Genomic DNA, 21840 nt, shown 5'->3' on the forward strand with positions numbered 1-21840 from the left:
CTCGAGATTTCAGTGTTGAAAAGTGAAAAATTCGGCTAAAGCTAGATTTCAGTGTTGGCAAATGCAATTTTTTTATTTGGCGCGTTGTTTGACCGCCCTGGCAGCCGAATATTGTATTCTGAACTATATTTGTTCTCTAAAATCAAGAAATAATGTAAACTCAACAATATTTTCGTTTGTTGATAATAGTGCGAACAAAACTTTCAAAAAGCCCGCGTTTCGAGTATTTGAAATTTGGCATCTGGCAATACTATCTCAAAATTTGTCAGCTTCTTTTCGCCGAAAATAGCTACTTTTAGCAATAATCCCGCTAGGAACTTAATTTTTCTTTTCTTTATTACACAAAAACTACTTAATTAATCGCAAAGGCGCACCTGAGGTCGTGATCGTGGAATTTTTCTCTTTCGTTTGATATAAAATTTATGTACTTTAAGAGCGTTTTGGGCCCGAGTAACTTAAGTAAATATTTACCGCGCCGCCACCAGCCAACGGCCATTTCCGGCCTTGTGGATGTATAACTTGGCTATTGTTAATCCGATTTGGATCCAATTCGGTGTTTTGCTAAATATTAATATCAAATTTATGTGTGCCAAATTTAATTGCACAGGGTTAAAAATTACGGAAGATAATCGATTTTTTTTTTCAAATGACGGCGTCGAAAAGGGGCGTGGCAAAAATATAATCTATGTATAAAATTTGGTGACTGTAGCTTTCATAGTGTCCGAAACCTGCGTGTTCATACGAACGGACATGGCTAGATCGACAAGGCTGTTGATCCTGATCAAGACTATGAATATTTTATGTGGTCGGAATAGCTTCCTTCTGCCTGTTACGTACATCTCACCCAATGGGTGTATGGTATAAAAACGTTGCGTAAACATCAAATTACTGATTCGGTAATCTGTTCAACATTTTTTTTTTACAATGTAATGCGAGTTTAATGTTAAAATTGTTTCCTTACCTTAGTTTCTCCGTGATCTATGTGTGTACATATATTATTGTACATTTGAATATATCGAGTTTGTGTGCTCCTAGTTTGTGGAATTACAGTTTCCTCTGAATGTTCAAATTTTTTTAGCTTTCGGGTGCGGGTGAAATTTTTAGCCCATGGGCTGGGTTGGGTTGGATGTAACATTTCGGTCCATGCCCACCTCTAGTACAGATCTACTATGAGAGCGACTACGAAATTGAGAGCAACAGAAAAGGAAATGCTCCGTAGCAGTACCACAAAAATTTATTTTGTTTGCTCCGCTCTCATCACGCTTTTAATGCTTGGGCTATTGCTACAACTACAAATAGCGTATCGAAAATTTTTTGCTCTTGCTATTGCTCTGTGCTCCGATGATGTATGCTTCGGAGCAGAGCAGAAGAGCAACCGTTTTTCGTTTGTGCTCTCTGCTATGCTACGTAGCCCTTCCAAATCAGAGCAGTAGCGGGAGCAAAAAAAAAAAAAAATCCCATGTAGCATAGCATTTTCAATCCCTGGTTTGAATGCTTTGCTTTTTAAAAGGCTTGTGTTTTTTAAATAATCGAAGTCATTTGAAGTATAGTTCAACAATTTATTCGGTTAGCTTGATACACATGTTTTGTTTAAATATTTCGACAGAAATATTCATCAAAGACCCACAAAAGGTTGTATGGTTAATTTTAAACATGTTTGATTTGATACAATTTATACATATAAACATAGACATACATTTTATTGGTTTTGATAAATAATGAATTGCTTGGTATAGACAAACAATGAACGATTACGATTAGGAGTATATTGATAAATAAATAAATAAATATACGATGTCGACGCCTATGCATGACAATACTTCGAAGAATCTACTCAGCTATATTCCTTGACGGGTTGATCTTGTTGCTGTCTATTGCTTCTGTCACACCTGCTGCTGCAGAAGATTCATTGGCGGCGAACACTTTAGAGTGTTCAGAGACATCGGCTGGGACTGACGAAGAATTACGATTATGTATATCTGCCAGTGACTTCATCAACACGTCTTCGACGGCAGTTTGATCTGGTACCACGTTCTGAATGTCTGATAGTGCTGTTTTTGTGTTTGTGATAAAAGTAGCAAATATTATGCGAATGTCTTAATCTTTAGCTTGCATTGCTTGAAGGTTTAATCGATATTCTACTTTCAGTAAGATTACTGGCTTTCCACTAGTTGCTAAAAAACTTTGCAAAAAGTCAGTTTACATTGAAAGCTAGGTCAGAGGTCAAGCATATTTCATAAGAAAAACTCGCAAACCACAAAGCGTACTACTTTTGCAAACAACTTACCCCTTTGCTCAATGGTGTTCTGAGCTTCTTCCAGCAACTGTAAAGTGTGCTCCTTTGCTGTATCGTATACAGTCTCCAAGGTGTCCTCCAATTTTTTGTCTTCTAGAGCTTCTATTGGAGTCGGCGGCGGTGTTGCACAAGAAATACCTTTTTGATAAGGTGTAAGAGCATGGGAAATTTCTTTTCGGATTAATAGGCTTACCTTCGTTGGGCTCAACGTTCGGAACAGCAATTACCAAGGAATCTACAGCCTCCAATTTACCCTGTTGACCGTTTTCAAGATTTTCAACATTTTCGGATATTGATGTGTGATTGGGCTTCTCGTGTGAATCAAGTCTAGCAGTGGCCACATCCAATTCCAAAATGTCGGTTACGGGCTCCAGGTTTACGATGCACTTCCCAACAATGTCCCCACGACCAATTTTATACAGGGCTTGAGCCATGGCATTGCCAGTGGCACGGGAAGAGCCTTCTTGAGCTATCCAGAGCTGTAGCACAACAAGGCCCGGTTGCGTGTCACTAGCATATTCGGCTTTAACCAGGTCAATGTCAGTCTCGGGTACACCCAATTCTTTAGCCAGCTCCGGCCAATCGTTGCCTATTAGACTAGCAATGTCTGATAGTCGAATATCGGCGCGCTGTATGTCATCATTGTGAATAATATCGGAGTGAGAGCCGTTTGCTGAAAATTTTGTTAGATCAGCCGAAAGAACCCGGTTGTCTTTAGCGGCTGCGGAAGCTTTGATCTCTGCATTTATTAGATCCTTGTAATGGAGTCCATGGTTTATTTTATTCACAATTTTAAAAGTTTCAGTATTGTTGTAAATACCGTTTCCATGCTGATGATCACCCGCTTGAAGGTCGTCGTCGGCTAGCGAAACATTTAATGCACAGACCGCTTGTGGAGAATCACCAGGACCGGATTTAAAGCAAACGTGGCCATGTGGTTGATCTTGATCCTTGATATGGACAATGAAGGATAGCCGATTCTCGCGAAAAGCTTTGAATTTTATGCTCAACTGCTCGCCCGATTTCAAAACTGGAACCAAGTTGCCAGCAAAGTCTAGGTGAATATTTTGATCCTGAAGAACTTCAATGTCTCGGCTCTTGGCTACCTCCTTGAAATATTCCTGGTGTTCGAGAGTTTTGTCCTCCTTATCGTCTGTCATACAGAACACGGAGAGCTTTGCCTCGGTAGCTGATATGCGTTTTGCAAATATTACAAACTTTACCATAAAAGGCACCTGTGCCATGTAGGTATACAGCTCGGTTGCCATTCTGCCAGCGTCTGCGATATTACGGCAGTCCATTAGCCAAAAGCGAGCCGAGACTGTTGTTGTAAATGTAACGCTATCTTTAACAAATGCCAACGGTGTGGATCCAGTAACATCTTCCCAAGCAGCGCGTGTCTGTCCACCAGTAATGGAGCACAACAACCTCAGCGTTGGAGCATGCACGTTTGCATTTCCGTTGCCTGACCCTCCACTACCATATGGTGCATTTACCATGCCCTCATTGCATGCTTTAGGTGCTGGAATACTCAACGTAATCGCCTTATGAAACTTCCTTCGACCTTTTGTTAAAAGTAAAAATCAGCACTCAATTCACTATGACATTAAACATACATACGCGGCTCAACAGTGACCACCGGAGATACAGCGACACCCTGGCCAAGCAGCTTGGAGCAATCTATCAAATCAACTGGTTGTGCCTGAAGACCGACACGAATTTTTTTTGTCAAAGCATGAGGAGGAAATATGGCCTGCACTTGAGGCACTGCTGTCGACGAAACAGTGCCGCCATCTGTTCCGATCGCATGAACTTCCTGTCGTATTCGAGATACGACAGCAAAGAAATGAGGCACATTTTGTGTCACAATACGAATGATGCGGTTTGTATGTAGGTCTTCCAGCGGATTTACTTCCGTGTCGTTGCCAGCAGTTGCCTCGTTTAAGGCTTCCAGCATGTACTCTTCGTTTTCGTATAAGCTGTGCTCACGCCAGCTTTCACCATTGTCGGAGCGGAGTATAATGATTTCGCGTTCTTTTTCTCGCAGTGATCCAAAGTGGGGCACTTCCAAGACAATTGGGCTTAAAAATGCATTTAAAATAATTGTGAATATTTTGTGGATGTGGCATCGATGTACTAGTGCTCTTATTGTAGTATCTATTCTGGATCCCAGACTGTACTTAAGTCAGTTCACTCTTTTCTTTTTGCTTACCTTAAAAACTTTCCCTCAACAGGTGACATTTCCAGAATCCGACTTACCAGCGCCTCACCTTCCATTAGTGGGGGAGGATTCACTATCCTTTGTGGCTTAACGTAACGACAAGTGATTCGAGTAGGCTCCGTACAGGCCTTTGGCGGCACGTTAATGCGGACGCCACTGTGACGACATCCGCGCATGGATCCACCACGAGCGTCCACCAGAAACGATACAAGAAATCTAGAGAAATGGATGAGTCAAATCAGTTCGAACTTTTAATTTTAAAGCGGACATACCCCAGATGAACGGGTGGTCTAACTATGACAACATTATCACTCTTTCGTTCCACTGAAGATGTGTTCAAAGTAGTATTGACAGATTTTACGATTTCTAGAATTTCCGATTGTATTATATATATAAGGCATACATATGCAGCAATTTGTGATAGCATTTCATAATGGTGACTTACCCTTTTCATTGCAGCCTCCCAAAGTTCCATCCGCCTGTTCAATACCAGTACTTGTTGTATCGAAATTTTGGTTATCATGGTCATTGCTTGCCTTAAGATCATCGGTTGCCATGTATTTGTATTGATTGTGATCTAAAAGGTCGTCCCCTCCTTCATCTTCCGAGTCGGAGAGTAATGTCTCATGCATAAATTCGGGAGCCACAACCTTGTACTTTTCCTCCACCACACCAGTCGTTGTATTAACCACCGACATTTGAGTTACAACTTTAAGAGTCTCTACAGCAGTTACATATCCCAAATTGTGAGCAATATTTAGAGCGGTTTTACCATTCTAAAAAAATAATTAATATAAAAGTTAACCGAATTGGCTACTAAATATATTAAAAAAATCCGATTGTAAATGATGAAACAACTACCTACATGAACACACAGAAACTACGCCCAAAAATTGAATTTTATTGTGGAGTGCTAACGAATCGCACATACAAACACCATGCACGATCCCATATACACACAAATATATATATACGTAAATACACACATATGTATGTATGAATATACAGAAAGAAAAAAAAAACAATTTCATTATCCATAAGAATAGCATAAGAAAAAAGAGAAACAATCAAGAGAGCACAAGGTGAGTAATAATTTGGTTCCTTTAGTTTTTTAACCACATACGCGCATACTCTCTGACTATGGCCAAATCACTCTATTCCAATTTTGAATTGTGCTCAATACACTGGATTGTAGATTTTGTTTGGCTACCCTATCAATATGTGTGTATAATAAGTGACAGAATGTTTAAAAATAGAATCTGTCGACCAATGTGAAACTGGGGATTTCTCTTTGGAGATTCGTGCGGATATCAATGTTTATGCTCGGTAAATTCGTGGTCGATTGGTTTAGAAATCATCGAACATTTTGCACACATACTCCCTGACTTTCAACATTTTAAAAACTCTTTAGACATTGGGTTGAACTAGTCATGCCATAAAAGGATTTTGAAACATTTGTAGCTAACAAGTTAAAGTCTTTTGAAGTCTACCTGAATATGTGCATAGAATTAGAATATGTCGATTCTAAATTTGGTTGATTGATTTTTGACAACAAATATCATTCTTTTTTTTTTTTAGCTGTGATACGACAAAGATTAATAAGATTTAAACTTTGTCAAATTTCGGTCGGGTCTTCAAACAAATTCGCGAGTGTTTAAACTACTAACACACATATTTGTTGGGCATCATGGGCAAGTCAACTGTCAAAACGTTTGCAGAACGTACAGAAGCCCAATCTCTAATAGGGTTATACACAAATAGATCCACAAACAAAAGAATTTTTAAACCAGGTTGCAAATTCATCTGAAGTGATCGAAATTCATATTCATACATAGCGGTTGTCTTAAGCGGTTGAAATAACATCCTTCCAGCTGGAGATGTCTAAATTGACTGAGCCGTTGATTCTTATCCATGAGAAATATACATAGATACTTTAAGGTTCGGAAAAACTTTTTTCTGTCTGGCGGTTTGGCGACTTGAATTTACCATTTCACCGTTTGGGAGCATCCTATTAATAGCTACGTGTAAAACAGATAGTACAATCTAAAATTAGGTACGAGTATTAGGTGCCTCTGAAGTCTATTGACATCGCACAGTGGATTGACAGCGTGGTGAATGGAGGGGTCATGTCTCAGAGATTTAAAGGAAAGGAGAAATCATTTAAGCACCATTTATGTGTACATATTGAAGCACCGATAGCGAGGATAACTTAACCAGAGCAATTTACAACATCATAAAACTAAGTGGGGAAAAACATTTGACAGTTCTAGAAATTCACGTTTTCAAACGATTTCAATCCAATAAACGAAAAAATACATTCGATGTGAAATATATGTTTAAAATTGTGTAAAAATTAAATTAATTTGCAAGGACTAAAATCAAAGAAGTTTAAAAACAACAAAATAAATGAGACTTGTGTTATTTTTGTCACGAAAACTAATTCATACCTAAATAATTGTAAAGATCGGCATCCCTGTAATCTGATATAGTGGGTGAAATAAAAATATTTCAAAAACGATCAAAATTTCAAGCTGAATTAAGAACAGCAAGTTCGAAAACTATGCTGAACATATGTTTGAAAACGACTCAGAAACGAAGTAAGTTCTTTTTATACTCTTGTAGAGGGTATTATAGAGTTCGTCATATATCTGTAGCTCAGTAAAGGAGGAGTTGCCGACTCCACACACTACAGAAATTCTTGATCAATGTAAGAAGTCGTGTCGATATAGACATGTCTGTCTGTCCGTATAAATTTAACGCTCTCAATTTGAAATTTTCTACACGATATTGACAATTTGTTGGCTAGAAACAAGCTAACCAACGAGCAAAAAGCTTACTATGTCTCACAATCAGTAGAAATGTAGAACTCTTTTTAAAGTAGTCATGATGAGAAATTTTTCATATGTATAAGAAATCTTATAAAATAAATAAACTAATTGAGTAAGGTTAACATCTTAGGTACTTCTATATAAAACGATTCTAAAGGAACTCAACTTGAATTCAAAAATTCAGGATTTTCAAACAAACCACTTCGTAGACTCGTGTAGGCTATCTGGTTTGTTGAAAATAATTACATAGAAATGTCTATAAATTCAGCGATACAAAGACTTGGCGACCGATATTGTTCGAGAATTGAAAACCATTAAAACCACTTTGCTCTCAATCTTCTGGAAAACAGTCAACATCTAAACCGATGTCGCACTTTAAACAAAATGGCCTGAAAGTTATTCACCTGTGAACTTGGTGTACATACTGTAAAACTTGATTGCCAATTTAAATATATACAGCTGTGTTCACGAAAATAGCAGTGCGCCTAAGCTTTGACTTTAAAGTTGATAAATCATATTAAAAAGACCATAAATGCAGCAATCTTTTATAAATTCATAATCTATATTTATATATAATAATATTAGTACTATTTTGGACTGAACAAAGAGTCCCCCATTTTCAGAAACGAGCAAGATTCTGAAGGAAGGTCATTTTGATCTGTTCATTAACAATTGACAATTAAATATTGACAATTATTGGCAATAGCCGGTTGGCACCTGCGCCGCACCGTCCATACATTTTTAATAGGTTACCAATCCGGCGACTGAGCTGGCCCTGGCATTACATTGATTCCTTCGAAATGAAAACAACCTTTTCCAGCTTGCTCCTATGTTCTTGGTCGTTGTACTGGTGATATGTCCACTTTATGGTATATGATATAGGAGAGCTTAACCTTCTTAATGATGTCCACGTATATATTTCGGTTCATATTCCCATGAATCTTATGTATTGGACCATGTCGTTTTTATGAGAAAGAAGCAGAAATCATGCCACATTGCTTATCCGTTTTAACGTGTCTTCTGGGTGGTATTCCGTATATTCTGGGCGACGTACATAAATACTGTTTACAACCTGTACCACTAAACAAGACTACTTTGTGGACGTCTGGCCCAAGAATATTACGCTGCTTTGCAATGGGAAGATTCATATGAAGTTTTGTCAAAATACAACCGTGATTTTACATGCTTCGAAGTCAAGAATGGGACTTTCCTTTGACTTCGCGATATTAGCTCTTGTTCTAGGAGTCTACGCCGACAAGTAACATCCCTTACCGATATGTTTAGATCATGTTTGACTAAATTAGAAGATGCAAACTGATTGAATATGCTGTATATAACAATGTGCCAGTCATCTGAAGCCGTTTGTGCATGTTTTACGCCACGTTTTTCGGTTTTTTTGGTAGTCTAGGGCAGCCGAGAACATCTTTGCAGAACATCCAACTAAAATGTTGAATTTTTTTTTTAAGTTTTACCTTGATTTTAAAGGTTTTGGATCCATTCCGTCTTCTCAGAATAGCAAGGCGTTCTTTTTTCGACTACCATGAAATACCATCCGGTTTTCCTATGCCTATATACCATTTTACAAAACCAAAGTCAAAAAACTGAATGTATAAAAAGGAATATGTGAAAAATTGTTGAATCTTTGTTAGCATCTACTGCATTGCTATTTTCGTGAACACAGCTGTATGTACATCTGTCGGATAGCTAACTCAACAAACTTTTAAAAGCTTAAAAAGAATCTCTTAAGCTATTCTTGTACCTTGTAAAACAACTCACAATTACGCTCCCCTATCTTTAAAACCTTTGTTTTAAGATATTTTATTTTTTGCATTGTAACTTTCGATTTGATATTGTAATAAGTCAGAATAGCTTGCAAATCACTTTTGGACCTTTTTTAAGTATCTTTGTACAGATATTCCGATTACTAGAAGAAGAATTTTATTTTAGTTCAATCAGTTTTTAATGATGATAATATAGTAATCTCATTCGTTTGGTTGCATTAAATCAATAAATTTGTACACCAAGATTTTTATACGATACACCCATAGGGTGAAATGGTATATTAAAGTCGCCAAAATGTATGTAACAGGCAGAAAAAAAGCTTTTCCAACCCCATAAAGTATATATGTACATATATTCTTGATCAGGATCGACAACCGAGTACGTCCGTCTGTATGAACACGCAGATCTCGGAGACTACAAGAGCTAGAGCCACCAAATTTGGTATGTAGACTCGTGTGCTATGATAGAGACATCAAATTTGATTTATATACTCGTTTAGTTAGCGCGCAGAAAATAATTGTTCCAACTTTTTGGATTTTGCCACGCCCATTTCCGCTGATTTTCTCGAAAACTAACAAAGCTAAAGTCACCAGATTTAGTATGTATACCGGCTTAGTATGCGCGCAGAATATATATTTTAATACGTTGCCACGCCCACTTCCGCATCCATAATTTATTTTACTACTAGATTCAGAGGAGCAGGCCACTAGGCCGTTAGTTAGTGGCGGCGTATAAGTGCTCGTGTGTTTGTAGAGTGAACGAGATAGCATATGGTATGAGCATGTTAAAACAATTTAATAGACATACATTTGGTTTTCGAAATTTTAAATATTTGTTTCACCTGGTGTATGGAATACCCTAGTCGGCGAGACGACTTACTTACTTCATTTTATTTTAATAAATTTTTTATTAAAAAAGATGGGTGCAGGAGGTGGAGAGGTCTTACGATTACAATTAATAAAATTATAAAATTGTTTAGGGTCAGAAGAAAACTGAAGCATATACATTTTTCAACTTGGATAACTCTCGAGAGAACCAGGGAGGTTTGTTAAGCCGCTACTGCCTACCAAGAGGTACAGAAATATCAAAGAGTGAATTCAGAGTATCATAAAAGAAGCGAAAGTTGAGTTCATATCATTACAATTGTACAGATAAGTCCAATCGGTAGTAATAATGTTTTCATTTAGGCATGCAAAGTCATGATAGTGAAGGCAGATCAATCTTTAAATTTAATATAGGACGAAATTTGTCTTCGGGAAGAACAAACGGTTCGATCCTGGAAACATCACAAGAATCCAATACAAAAATAAAATCTAACGATTTTCCATTAGAATTTAAGACAGGATTCACTTGGGATAAAGATAAGCCTAGAAGGCCATCAATAAAGTCATGTGACATAGAGGGTAGCAACATGGTAGATTCATCTGTTAGTGACCATGCTAAAGCAGCTAAATTAAAATCACCTAAAACTATGAGCATGTCTTCACTACAAACTAAAGAGGAGGCAAGCTAAATTGCCTCTAAATGATTTAAATAGACCACAATGTCTGACGATGGTGGAATATAGGAACAAATAATAAAAGCATTCAAAGATTTAAAATTTACTTTAACACCGACAAACTCAATCTCATGGGTATTAGAAAACTGAATTATTTCAGATGATAAAGCAGGATCAACAGCTGTCAGAACGCCACCGCCTACGCGAGAAATCTGGTCACGTCTGAATATAGAAAAGTTTGTGGAAAAAACCTATTCATCAGCATTATCAGGAAGTTTAGATTTTAGTCCTCTAACGTTCTGGTTATCCAGGTTAAGGGACAAAACTAGTTTTTTGTCACACCAGCAGATGCTGATGTGGCAGGATATAGTTTTAGTTGTTGTTGTTGGGAGGCGAATCGGTTGCCGATTCGAAAAACTTCTCGACATAACATGTCGAAGATATTGGCAGAAACACTAATTTTAAGGACGAAATGTTCCGAGAATAAAAAAATTTTAACTTTTCCACCGCAATATTCGAGGCATTAACTTTCTTCCGAATAAAGGCTATTACATCATCATATGTGACAACAGGGTCTAGTCTAGAAACAAATATATGTTTCTTTGGTGGTATGCCAACGAGAGGCCGCGGTCCCGAAGCATCAGTCAACTTGTTTTAGAACTCTCGGCAACTTCCACTGGAATGGGTAATTGCCCGGACACATCGAACACTACAATTGGCATCGTTTTTAAGAGATCATTCTCAGGTGATACCGGCCCTTACCAATCGCATTCACCACCGGGCTCTTAAGCGATATAAATTGCTGTACATTGGGATTGGACGGTGCATCAGATCGGTCGGGGACGATAAGTGACGCTGGCAGATATTCAGATAAAGAAACACCCTAAGGACTGGTCCTTTTACGTTTTAGAGACTCATTCGAAAGCGATGAGTTTCTAAACTGAGTCTCCACCCCAGTAAACTCCGCTAAGAGTTTGTTAATACCTGCCCTCAAAGTGTCAAAACTATCTCTAGTCCTCCTCATGAATGGGCGCATCCCATTCTCGACCTCCTGGCAAGCATCACATCCATATTTTAAGAAACAACCTTTAGCAATAGACTCCTTATTTCTGCCTGTGTAAGCTGCATAACAATATTAAGCTGTAAGCTGACAATAATATTTTTACACGTTCAAAATTCCTTTCCTGCAACTTAATTCATCAATTCACATACAAAACTTTATTTCTCTTTTTACTACAAGTTTTTCTTCTTCTTCCCTCATTGCCGAAGCAAACCACGGCACGCATACTCATAGAGCTTACGTTGTGTTGCGTCTGTGTGTATGGTCTGCTGCTTTGTTCAATGACGTAGTAGGAAGCAAACAGCGCTGCCGGCACCGATTTATAATGACTGTAACTTGTGTTCTATTTATGCGATCAGATTAAAATTTTGGGATCTGATGGTTTATTTCCAATACTATCACATTAATAAATTTCATAGCGATAATCCAACTGCTTCACCAACTTTTCGTATACAACTATATGATATAGTGGTCCGATCCTAAAGATTTTCATTCATTAGCATCTCTGACCATATAAAGTATATATATTCTTGATCAGCACGACGAGACGGGTTCGAATATCCATGTCCGTCCGTCTGTCTGGATCAGCGCAAACTCCTCCTAGACCGTTGGAGCTACAGAGCTGAAATTTTGCATGAGGCTTGTATATACTGCAGGGGTTGATTCAGCCGGATCGGACCACTATATCATATACAGTGCTTAACACAATGATAAGACACGTTAAAAATTTGTTTTGTTTTTCTTGCTAAACAGTTATCCAGAAATATGTATGATATTTGCTCGCTTGCAAGTGTATCACAATTATAAGACACATTACAATAAGTGAAGTGAAAGAGATAGGATAGACTTTTTTGTGGTGTTTATTATTGATTTACCTCTAGAATTTTTATTTAAAACAAAATGTGGCGATCTACACTGCTTTGTCCTGAAGAAAAGGGCTCTATTTTAGCATTTTCCAGCAGGTTGGACTGTTGCCCGAATTTCCCGTGAAATTGGCCGTAGTCGAACCGCAATCGCCAATTTTTTAAAAAATCCGGAAAGGGTAAAAGGCGGAGTACAGGTCGAATTCCAATTCTTGGTGACCGTGGAAAACGGCACATTATTAATAAAGCAAGCAACTCGACAATATCATGTGCCCAACTTGCTTCGATTTCCGGCAAGAAAGTGTCGGCTATGACTGTTTGGTCACTTTAAATAAATCAAAAAATATTGTACGAAGTGTGCTTAAGAAGATACCCCATTTGACTTCACGACACCAAGCCGCCAGAATCGATTTCGCGCTTAGAAACTTAGAGACAAACTGGGACTCGGTAAGAAACATGTTTTATCAAAGCTTGCTTGTGAAGTACCGTTCTTTTTTGTATAAAAGGTTATTTTTTCTAATGAGAAAAAATTTAATCTGGAAGGACCGGATGGATATCGTCAATATTGGCGAGATTTACGAAAAGAGCCATTATATTTTTGAAAGCGGAACTTTGGAGGCGGATCGGTAATGGTGTGGGGAGCTTTTACCAAGTTTGGAACTCTAAACTTGCAGTTTACAAGCTCAAGGATGAATAGTTCCGACTACATCCAAGTACTAGAGAGTAGCCTCCTGCCATTTTTAACAGAAAATAGGGAAAACCCCTATATTTTTATGCAGGATAACGCAAGAATCCACACAAGCCGGCAAACAAAGGCGTTTTTGCAAGACTTTTCGGTCGATTTAATGGACTGGCCAGCATGCTCTCCGGATCTAAATCTAATTGAGAACGTTTGGGGTATTTTGGCAAGACGTGTTTATAAAGAAAACCAGGTTTACGGCAACATAACCGACCTTAAGGAAGCAATTATCAGAAAATGGGGTCTTCTAGAGGATCAGTTATTAAAAACTCATTCAGATTCGATGAAAAAACGTATTTTTGAAGTCGGAAGAGCGCAGGGAAATGCAATTAATTATTAATTTAAAAAATATTAAGGAAATTCCTACTTGTTTTTTATTTTTAAGCTTAAATTGAAATATGTCTTATAATTTTGATATGGTAGATAACCCTATTTTTTTTGTTTTCTTAAAAAAAAATATATATATATGAAAAATATTATTGAAAAATGGCATTAATCTTCTTCGCAATTTAATTTTAAATATATTTCTAAAAAAAATTTTGGAAAACTAAAGTGTTATGATAAGCACTGTAGCTCCCATACAAATGGCAAAGACACGAACAGTGACTTGTCTCAATAACTTCGTTATTTTATGTTGTCGTGAAATTTAATATTGGTGAGTTTATTACACCTATAAACGACTATGCCATTTGATCACGGTCGGGTGACTATATCACACTCCCATAGGAACGAACGGTGGAAAACTGTGACTTTGATCAATATCTTCGTTATTTCCTATGCTAAGGTGGTAGGCCGTTTTTTGTAAACATTACCGTTTTTAGATAAAACGTTTTTCCATTATGATGGATATGGGTAAGGAAAGAGTTGCCAAAAAAGTTGCAAGGGTATACAAACTTTGACTCGGCCGAAGTTAGCCCCGGCCCTCTTGTTTTATAGTATAATACTATGTAATATTAAATATCTTTTGAAAAATAGAAAACTCTGTTTCATTCCTATCGGCTTATCGCTTATTAATAAATTACGTACGTTTGACGTTTGCATATGTGTATGTGTGAGACGAAATCGGATTCACTAATAGATCGTCTTCAATTGGGTTTAGTACAATTCAATTCAATATGTCAATGTTAATTTGGGCTTGAGTTGTGATACTTCTTAGAATACACATATGCTTTAATAGTTGCAGGTCTTGACTTCCAAGCAAAGAAGTGCAAGTATGAAGTCTATGTGAAAACTTACATTTGCTACGGCATCGGGATTCGCTTTGTTGCGCAGAAGCAGGTTGATTACCATTGTGTGTCCTTGTTGGGCGGCTTGATGCAGTGGTGTATATCCAATGTTTGTTGTCATTTCTATATTGGCATCGTTTTCTAGTAGAAATTTAATCAGATTGATTTGCCCATAATGAGCGGCAATATGAAGGGGGGTGTAGCCAGACTTTGTTCGCTCTAAAATACATGCTCCGTGATTAAGCAGAACTTGGGCCACGGCAACATGCCCTTCTTGAGAAGCCAAGTGAAGAGGTGTCAGCCCGTTTTTACCGGGTACACTGGTGGAACCGTGTTCCAACAGAAGTTGAACCATATCAAGATGCCCTTCCTGAGCCGCAAGATGCAACGGAGTAAAGCCCGATTTACTCTGAAGGTTGGCATCGGCGCAGTGCTGCAACAAATGCTGAGCTATTTCCAAGTTATTCTTTTTAGCCGCAATGTGTAGAGCGCTGTGTCCATTGCGGGCGCATATTTGGGGTGAAGCTCCTTTATCAAGCAGCAGTGTAGCCACAGTCTGATGATCGTAGTGTGCGGCAATGTGAAGAGCCGTCACTTCGTTTTTACCTTGACAATCTATAGGAGCACCCTTTTCCAGCAGTAGCTTGACTACTTCCGGTTTGCCATATTTACAGGCGAGATGTAACGGTGTGAATCCTTTTTTTGTAACCGCATCCAACTGAGCACCATTCTCCAGCAACACTTGGCATACTTCCTCTTGCCCCTCCTTAGCAGCAATATGCAAAGCAGTATAGTTATCCTTCGTACTGGCCTCCACCTTTGCTCCATGTTGTATCATTAGCATAATTATATCTATGTTGCCAAGTCGAGAGGCTACATGAAGAGGAGTCTGTCCCTCCCGTGCAATAGCGTCCACCTGTGCCCCATTGCGCAATAAAATTCGAATGATATCGGTCTGTACAAACAATACAAACAGTCAATTAATGATTTGCATTGATAGATAGCAGTATTCACCTACCTGATTAGCACGCGCCGCTAAGTGGAGCGGAGTTTCTCCTCGAACTGTGGGCACATCAGGGCTAGCACTATATTGTAACAAAAATATTACAATGTTCATGCATCCTGAAAGCAAGCAGTTAGAATGTGGTACTTGACTAAGTAAGTATTTGTGTATTGTTTATCAGTATGCACATATGTATATAGAAATCAAGTAAGTCGTCGCGCCGACTTAGGTATACCATACACCAGTAAAAGAAATGTTTGAAATTTTTAATAACAAATGCATTTAGGTTTTCTTTTTCAATTCTCTTCACGTGCTTTTTACCAGCATATCTTAGTTTCTCGCTGAATCAAGCACCCTAGCGCCTCCACCAGCACCAGCCAACGGCCAACTCCGGTCTTATGGAAAAACGTTTATATGCATAACTTGCATATTTTTGTCCGATTTTGATCATTTGGTATTTTGCTGGATATTAGTATCTAATTTAAGTGTGCCAAATTTGATTGCACAAGGTAGACAATTACGGGAGATAATCGAGTTGTTTCAAAATGAAAAGGGGGTGAGGTGAAAAGGGGCAAAATCTTTACACATACAAAATGTGCGCATTTACTAAGCAAATATAAAGTTGATGCTGATCAAGAATATATGTATATACTTTATGTGATCGGAAGCTTTCTTCTGCCTGTTACATACTTTAATATACCATTTCACCCTAGCTGCGTATGATATAAAAATGGGGAAAGCTACTGTATTGACCGTATTTGATTTTTCTATCTGAAGCGTAATAAAATTTCTTTTTTATCCTTTTTACTCTTTTTTCAAATGTGAAAAATGTTAATGTGTAAGAATGCGTCTAACCTATTGAACAGCGGTGTAGTGTATGAAGTGTCATCCAATTGCTTTTAATATCGGAAATGTGTCCTTCTCTGCATTACAAACAGCAGACCAATTTTTTGGTATTCCTTGCAAGGGTATAAATAATTTATATTTTGTGCAAAAGGTCGATATTTGTATGGGTATATTTTTATGTCTCGTTATTAGAAGTTCTATTAAAAGTCAGATTAACCAAAAATTGTATGTTTGACATACATACATAAGATTGTTGGTGGCTTTAATCGCACCCAAAAAAATCACACAACGGATATTTCTTGGCCACTTATACAGGGTGAAGGGTATACAAATGTGTTGACTTACTTACCCATAAAACTAGCCACGTGTAATGGCGTAAGACCCGATTCTGTTGTCGCTCCAATGTTCGCTCCGTGTTTGATTACTAAAAATAATATACATAAACATCATAAGTACAATTAGATTTTAGTCCCCCAAGAAATGTATACTTCTTGACAATTATGTCAGTATTTCAAATTGCTGCTACATACATATATTACATGTTTAAATGAAAGTAAAAAACTTACACAATTCGGCCACTTTGATTCGATTCTTTTTGCATGCAATATGAAGAGGGGTAAATCCATTTAAGGCACGCGAGTTTGGATTTGCTCCGTAGTCGAGAAGCAATTTAGCCACACGAACGTGTCCGCAGTGTGCAGCCACATGCAGTGCTGTTAAATAGTCTACTGTCACCTCATCGACAGGAGCCTTATGGTCGAGTAGCAGCCGAGCAGCTTCATCATGCTCGCCCTGAGCAGACATATGGAGCGCTGACAGTCCATTTTTCGTCTTTGACAAAATGGGAGCCTTTGAAAAAGAAATATATTAATATAAAGACCAGAGGGCCGGGGCTAACTTCGACCGTCAAAGTTTGTATACATTTTTTTTGGAAACTCTTTCCTTACCTATAGCCATTAAAGTGGAAAATTTTATCTAAAAAGGCAAATTTTTGCGAAAGAACGGCCTACAATATTAGCATAGCGAATAACGAAGTTATGGATCAAAGTCACTGTTTTCGACCGTCTGTTCCTATCGGAGCTATAGTTGTTTATAGGTATAATATACTCACAAATATTAAATTTAATGACAATAGTTTATTAAATAACGAAGTTATTGAGAAAAGCCACTGTTCGTGACTTTGCGTTTGTATGGGAACTATATGATATAGTGGTCCGAACCGGCTGAATCCGAGATATACAACCTGTGCAGTATATACAAGCCTACATGCAAAGTTCTGTAGCTCTTACGGTCTAGGAGGAGTTTGCGTTGATCCAGACGGACGGACTTTCGGACATGGCTATATGAACTCGTCTTGTCGTGCTAATAAAAATTAATATACCCTTTTTGCAAGGGTATAATGAATGTTCAATTAAAAAGATAGTTTAGTTCATGAAATTATCATGATCATCAGATATAATGTATGCATTATATGGGTTCGCACCCATATGAATTTTGTGAATCGTGAAAATCGTGACATTCCTAATTAATAGTACCTGGTGCCGTAATAGCAGCTCAATAACAGCAACGTGACCGGATCGGGCAGCACAATGCAGAGGCGTTAGCCCATCTCGCGTAGCTGCGTCAATGCGTGCGTTACGTGCCAACAGGAGACTGCAGACCTCCGTCTTACCCCACTTGCAGGCCACATGAAGGGGCGATATATTATGTTTGGCGGTATAATTAGCATCGGCCCCTCGATCGAGCAACAAAGTGGCAATATCCGCATTTCCATAATGCGATGCAATATGAAGGGGTGTGAAGCCCGACTTAGAGACGATATCAGCATTTTGATCATGCTGTAATAGCAGCGTAGCGGCAGTTACATCGTTCTTCTTAGCGGCAATGTGTAGGGCAGGTAGCCTTACTTTTCCACGTACATCACTCTCCAGTAACACCGCCACCACTTTGTCGTGCCCTTGCTGCATGGCTACGGCTAGCGGCGTAAAACCATCTTCTGTGGCCAGTGAGGGATTCGCACCTTTGGCCAGTAGCAAGCGACAACAACCATCGTGGTTCTCTTGTGCCGCCATATATAGCGGAGTGAATCCATTTAGCGACTGAACATTTACATTTGCACTGTGATGAATGAGTTGCTTAATAACCTGTTGCTGGCCAGCCAGCGAAGCTATGTGCAGCGCTGTGTTGCCCTTTTTGGTGGCGTTGTCCACCTTGATGCCTCGTTTCAATAGCTCTGCACAGATTTCCACATATCCATCTTTCGCCGCCAGATGTAAGGCGTTGAGTCCATTCTGAAAAGACAAAAGCTATTTTAGTTCAAGTCAAACTTTTAAGTCTATTCCATTGTTTACTTACTGCATTGCAGGTATTAATGTCTGAAATTTGGCCACTCTCGATAAACTCAAGAACCTTGCGAAGGTCGCCACTGCGAGCAGCGCGCAAAAACGATATTGTCGCGTCGATCTGTGAAGAAATAATTACATATGTTAGTTTTTTAAGGCAAAGCCCTTTACACTAATTCAGATGGCGCCCAAGGGTATGCACATAAAAAAGGTGGAATTTTGCAGTTGAAAGCTTTGCCGTTCTTTTTTCGCTTCATGTAGTTTGAATTGCCAACTACTTTTAGCGCTGAAGATGTGGGATGGCCATTACAACTCTGGATTGTTTAGCAAAGTCTGCTGATAATAGAACTTGGTAGTTCTTGAAATAGCTATACAGAAAACCTACTCATCTTTTGTGCTGGCTGTGCGTTTTACTTTTTTAAATTAAACAAGAAGCTCAAAAGACGAGCTTATTTCGGCCGTGCCAGAGTTTTACTACCTACAGCTTATAAAGTTAGGAAGAACGGTTTATAAACCTAATTTAACCTATCAATCAATTTGAACACAATGCTAGACATCCGAAGGAAGACTTTGCAATCCAATAAGGTTATAAATCTATACAATAAGAAAGGTGTTATTGATTTTACATTCTCTGAAATTGTCTGGCACCGATCATCCCAAAAATGGAGGCACAGTAAATCATGGAGACCCAACTTAAAAAAACATCTTTCAACTTCTATAATTGTATGTCGAACAGAATTAAGAGAATTAAATCAAATTCTCTTAGTTTTATATTCTTGATATTTTGTTGGGACGCTCATCGCTTGTTGCAAAAACAAAACCAATATTTTATAAAATAACTTTGTATTACTGCGTTTTGAAAGTTTATTATTGAAATCTTCGATTTATTTTAAATTGAAGGGTTTTATCGACTGTCTGTGTGTGTACATCTGTTGAATATTTAGTTTTTTTCAGATAATTGTACAAGAAGCAAAAAAGGTTTTCAGGATTGAGGATTTCAGGATAAAATAACTTTGTATTACTGCGTTTTGAAAGTTTATTATTGAAATCTTCGATTTATTTTAAATTGAAGGGTTTTATCGACTGTCTGTGTGTGTACATCTGTTGAATATTTAGTTTTTTTCAGATAATTGTACAAGAAGCAAAAAAGGTTTTCAGGATTGTTTGAATATGCGCTATATCATATAGATACCCGATTTGGAAATCGATTGAATGTAAAAAGTATATTGAGGTAAAACAATTATTTTATAAACTAAGCTGCTGTTGTTGTCGTAGACGTATCTTGGCTAACAAATATTCCCAATCTGCCTGTTGTAATACCCCGTCTTTAGTTTGCAGACAGGGTTTTAGGCAGCAATAAAAGGCGTTTTACTTTGACATACACATATCACATTCCTATTCTTCTATTTTTGTATTTTCTCACGGTTTTGGTGGACGTCAAAAATATACAAATTTTTGGCCTTTAAAAGGTAAATGAACAGAAACAGTCCAAATGTTTCCAACCGAATTCAAAATCAAATATCAAAGAAGCTAACTTCGGCTGTGCCGAAGTTTATGTACCCTTGCAGTCCTTGGCCATAATATTTTTACATGTTCCAAACACTTTTTCTGTATCATCAATTCATCCATGCACAGACAAAACCTTCCAAATATTATTTCCATTTCTTGTTCTTCTTCTTCCCCATGATGCATGCCGCGATTGGCACGCATACACATGTGTGTATGCGTGTGCTCAGTTGCTCTGTGGGTTTCAAGCAATAACGTAGTAGAGCCGATGTATATTGACTGTAACTTGTGTTATATTTATCCGATCTGATTGAAATTTCGGGATCTGATGTCTTATATCCAAAACTATTATATTAGTAAATTTCTCTTAAGATGGCGGCGTGAAGTTGATTAGCACAGATGGACGGACATGGCTATATCGACTCAGCTTCTCAAGCTGATCAAGAGTATATATACTTTATGGGGTCGGAAACGTCTCCTTCTGTGCGTTACAAACATCTGACCAATTTTTATTATAAAATTGGTCAGAGTCAAGGGTATAAAAAGACAATTTTTTAACCAAATGATATCATAACTACGCCTATGACACACACTCTCGTTCTGTTGATCAGCGGCGACATCAGCAAATGACAATATCATAGAACATATTTATGTGTGCATGTTGAATTGTTTATTTGTGTGTGTGTGTGTGTGTAACACAGACAGAGTGATCTCATACCATAGGATGGTAGAATTGCTCTAGATTTCTGTCCAATTAAATTCGTTTCGGAATGTGACACACACACACACACAAACAAAAACAGAAATGTGCCCTTTTACCTGTTTTTCATGCTTGGGATTCCCGTTTCCATTTTCATTCGTTTTATCCATGCTTATGATCATTCCGCTGCTATTCCTTGTTTGGTTTTTATTTTGGACTGGATGCACTGCTTTGGGATGTTGTGCTGGCGTCTCGCTTCCGGTTTGTATCTCTCCTAGTGTCATGCTTGGTCTCCCAATTTCTGAAAGTGTATCACAAAAACAACTTGTAAGCCAAACAAAACTCATACATATGTACATATATTTCATATAGCCGCAAAGCACACACTTGCACGCACTTGCGCTATTGTATTGCATGTCTGAATTTCACTTAGGCAATGCCAATGTAAGCTATGTATTTATGGCCGTCTCTGGATTTCGAATCAACTTTGCATTTTAGATGCACATAATTTCTAATAAAGGACTAACTCTTTTATGTCACTGTTCTATGACTATGACGTCATTCCACTTTACACTTGTATGTGCATTCATACATACATACACGTCAACACGCTAACACGCTAAGAATAACAAAAGTATGTTTTAGTATTAACGTGTTCGTTTTACTAGCAAACAATTTACTTTTATTCTATTTATTTCTTATTTACAATTTAATTAGAATTTATTTATGTACACTTACGGCGGAGAAAGTTGTTGTACCTCGCGATGTCGACGATAACTGGTTTATCGATAACATCTCCGCCCAAACGATGTGTAAGCAGCTCTTAGCAACACTGATGTCATTTCAGCTTTTTTCCAGCCAGATCTGGCTGTTTTGAAAATTAAATTGCGGGAAAAATTTGAAAACAGCGGGCGGCGGGAATTCTTTTTT

At 38.0% G+C, this 21840-nt stretch overlaps 1 protein-coding gene across 2 annotated transcripts; it reads right to left on the reverse strand.

Annotated features, from left to right (window-relative positions):
• Positions 1-1545: 1545 nt before the first annotated feature.
• Positions 1546-21696, reverse strand: LOC6651169 (ankyrin-3). Of its 2 annotated transcripts, none has more exons than XM_002072540.4 (15): positions 21649-21696; positions 21030-21211; positions 18718-18825; positions 17898-18653; positions 16929-17211; positions 16712-16786; positions 15532-15635; positions 14524-15468; positions 4963-5293; positions 4790-4883; positions 4509-4733; positions 3917-4377; positions 2490-3860; positions 2288-2434; positions 1546-2051 (listed from the first exon to the last, which is right to left on the reverse strand). In XM_002072540.4, exons 2-15 carry the CDS (start codon positions 21192-21194, stop codon positions 1831-1833), a joined length of 5286 nt encoding a protein of 1761 aa, XP_002072576.1. In that variant the 5' UTR covers positions 21195-21211; positions 21649-21696; the 3' UTR covers positions 1546-1830. The 2 variants fall into 2 exon arrangements, with proteins under 2 accessions (XP_002072576.1, XP_023036260.1); XM_023180492.2 differs by lacking the exon at positions 21649-21696 and adding an exon at positions 21308-21356.
• Between the last annotated feature and the right edge of the window lie 144 nt (positions 21697-21840).

This window comes from Drosophila willistoni, chromosome 3R, assembly GCF_018902025.1.
Source record: "Drosophila willistoni isolate 14030-0811.24 chromosome 3R, UCI_dwil_1.1, whole genome shotgun sequence".
Classification (NCBI taxonomy): domain Eukaryota; kingdom Metazoa; phylum Arthropoda; class Insecta; order Diptera; family Drosophilidae; genus Drosophila; species Drosophila willistoni.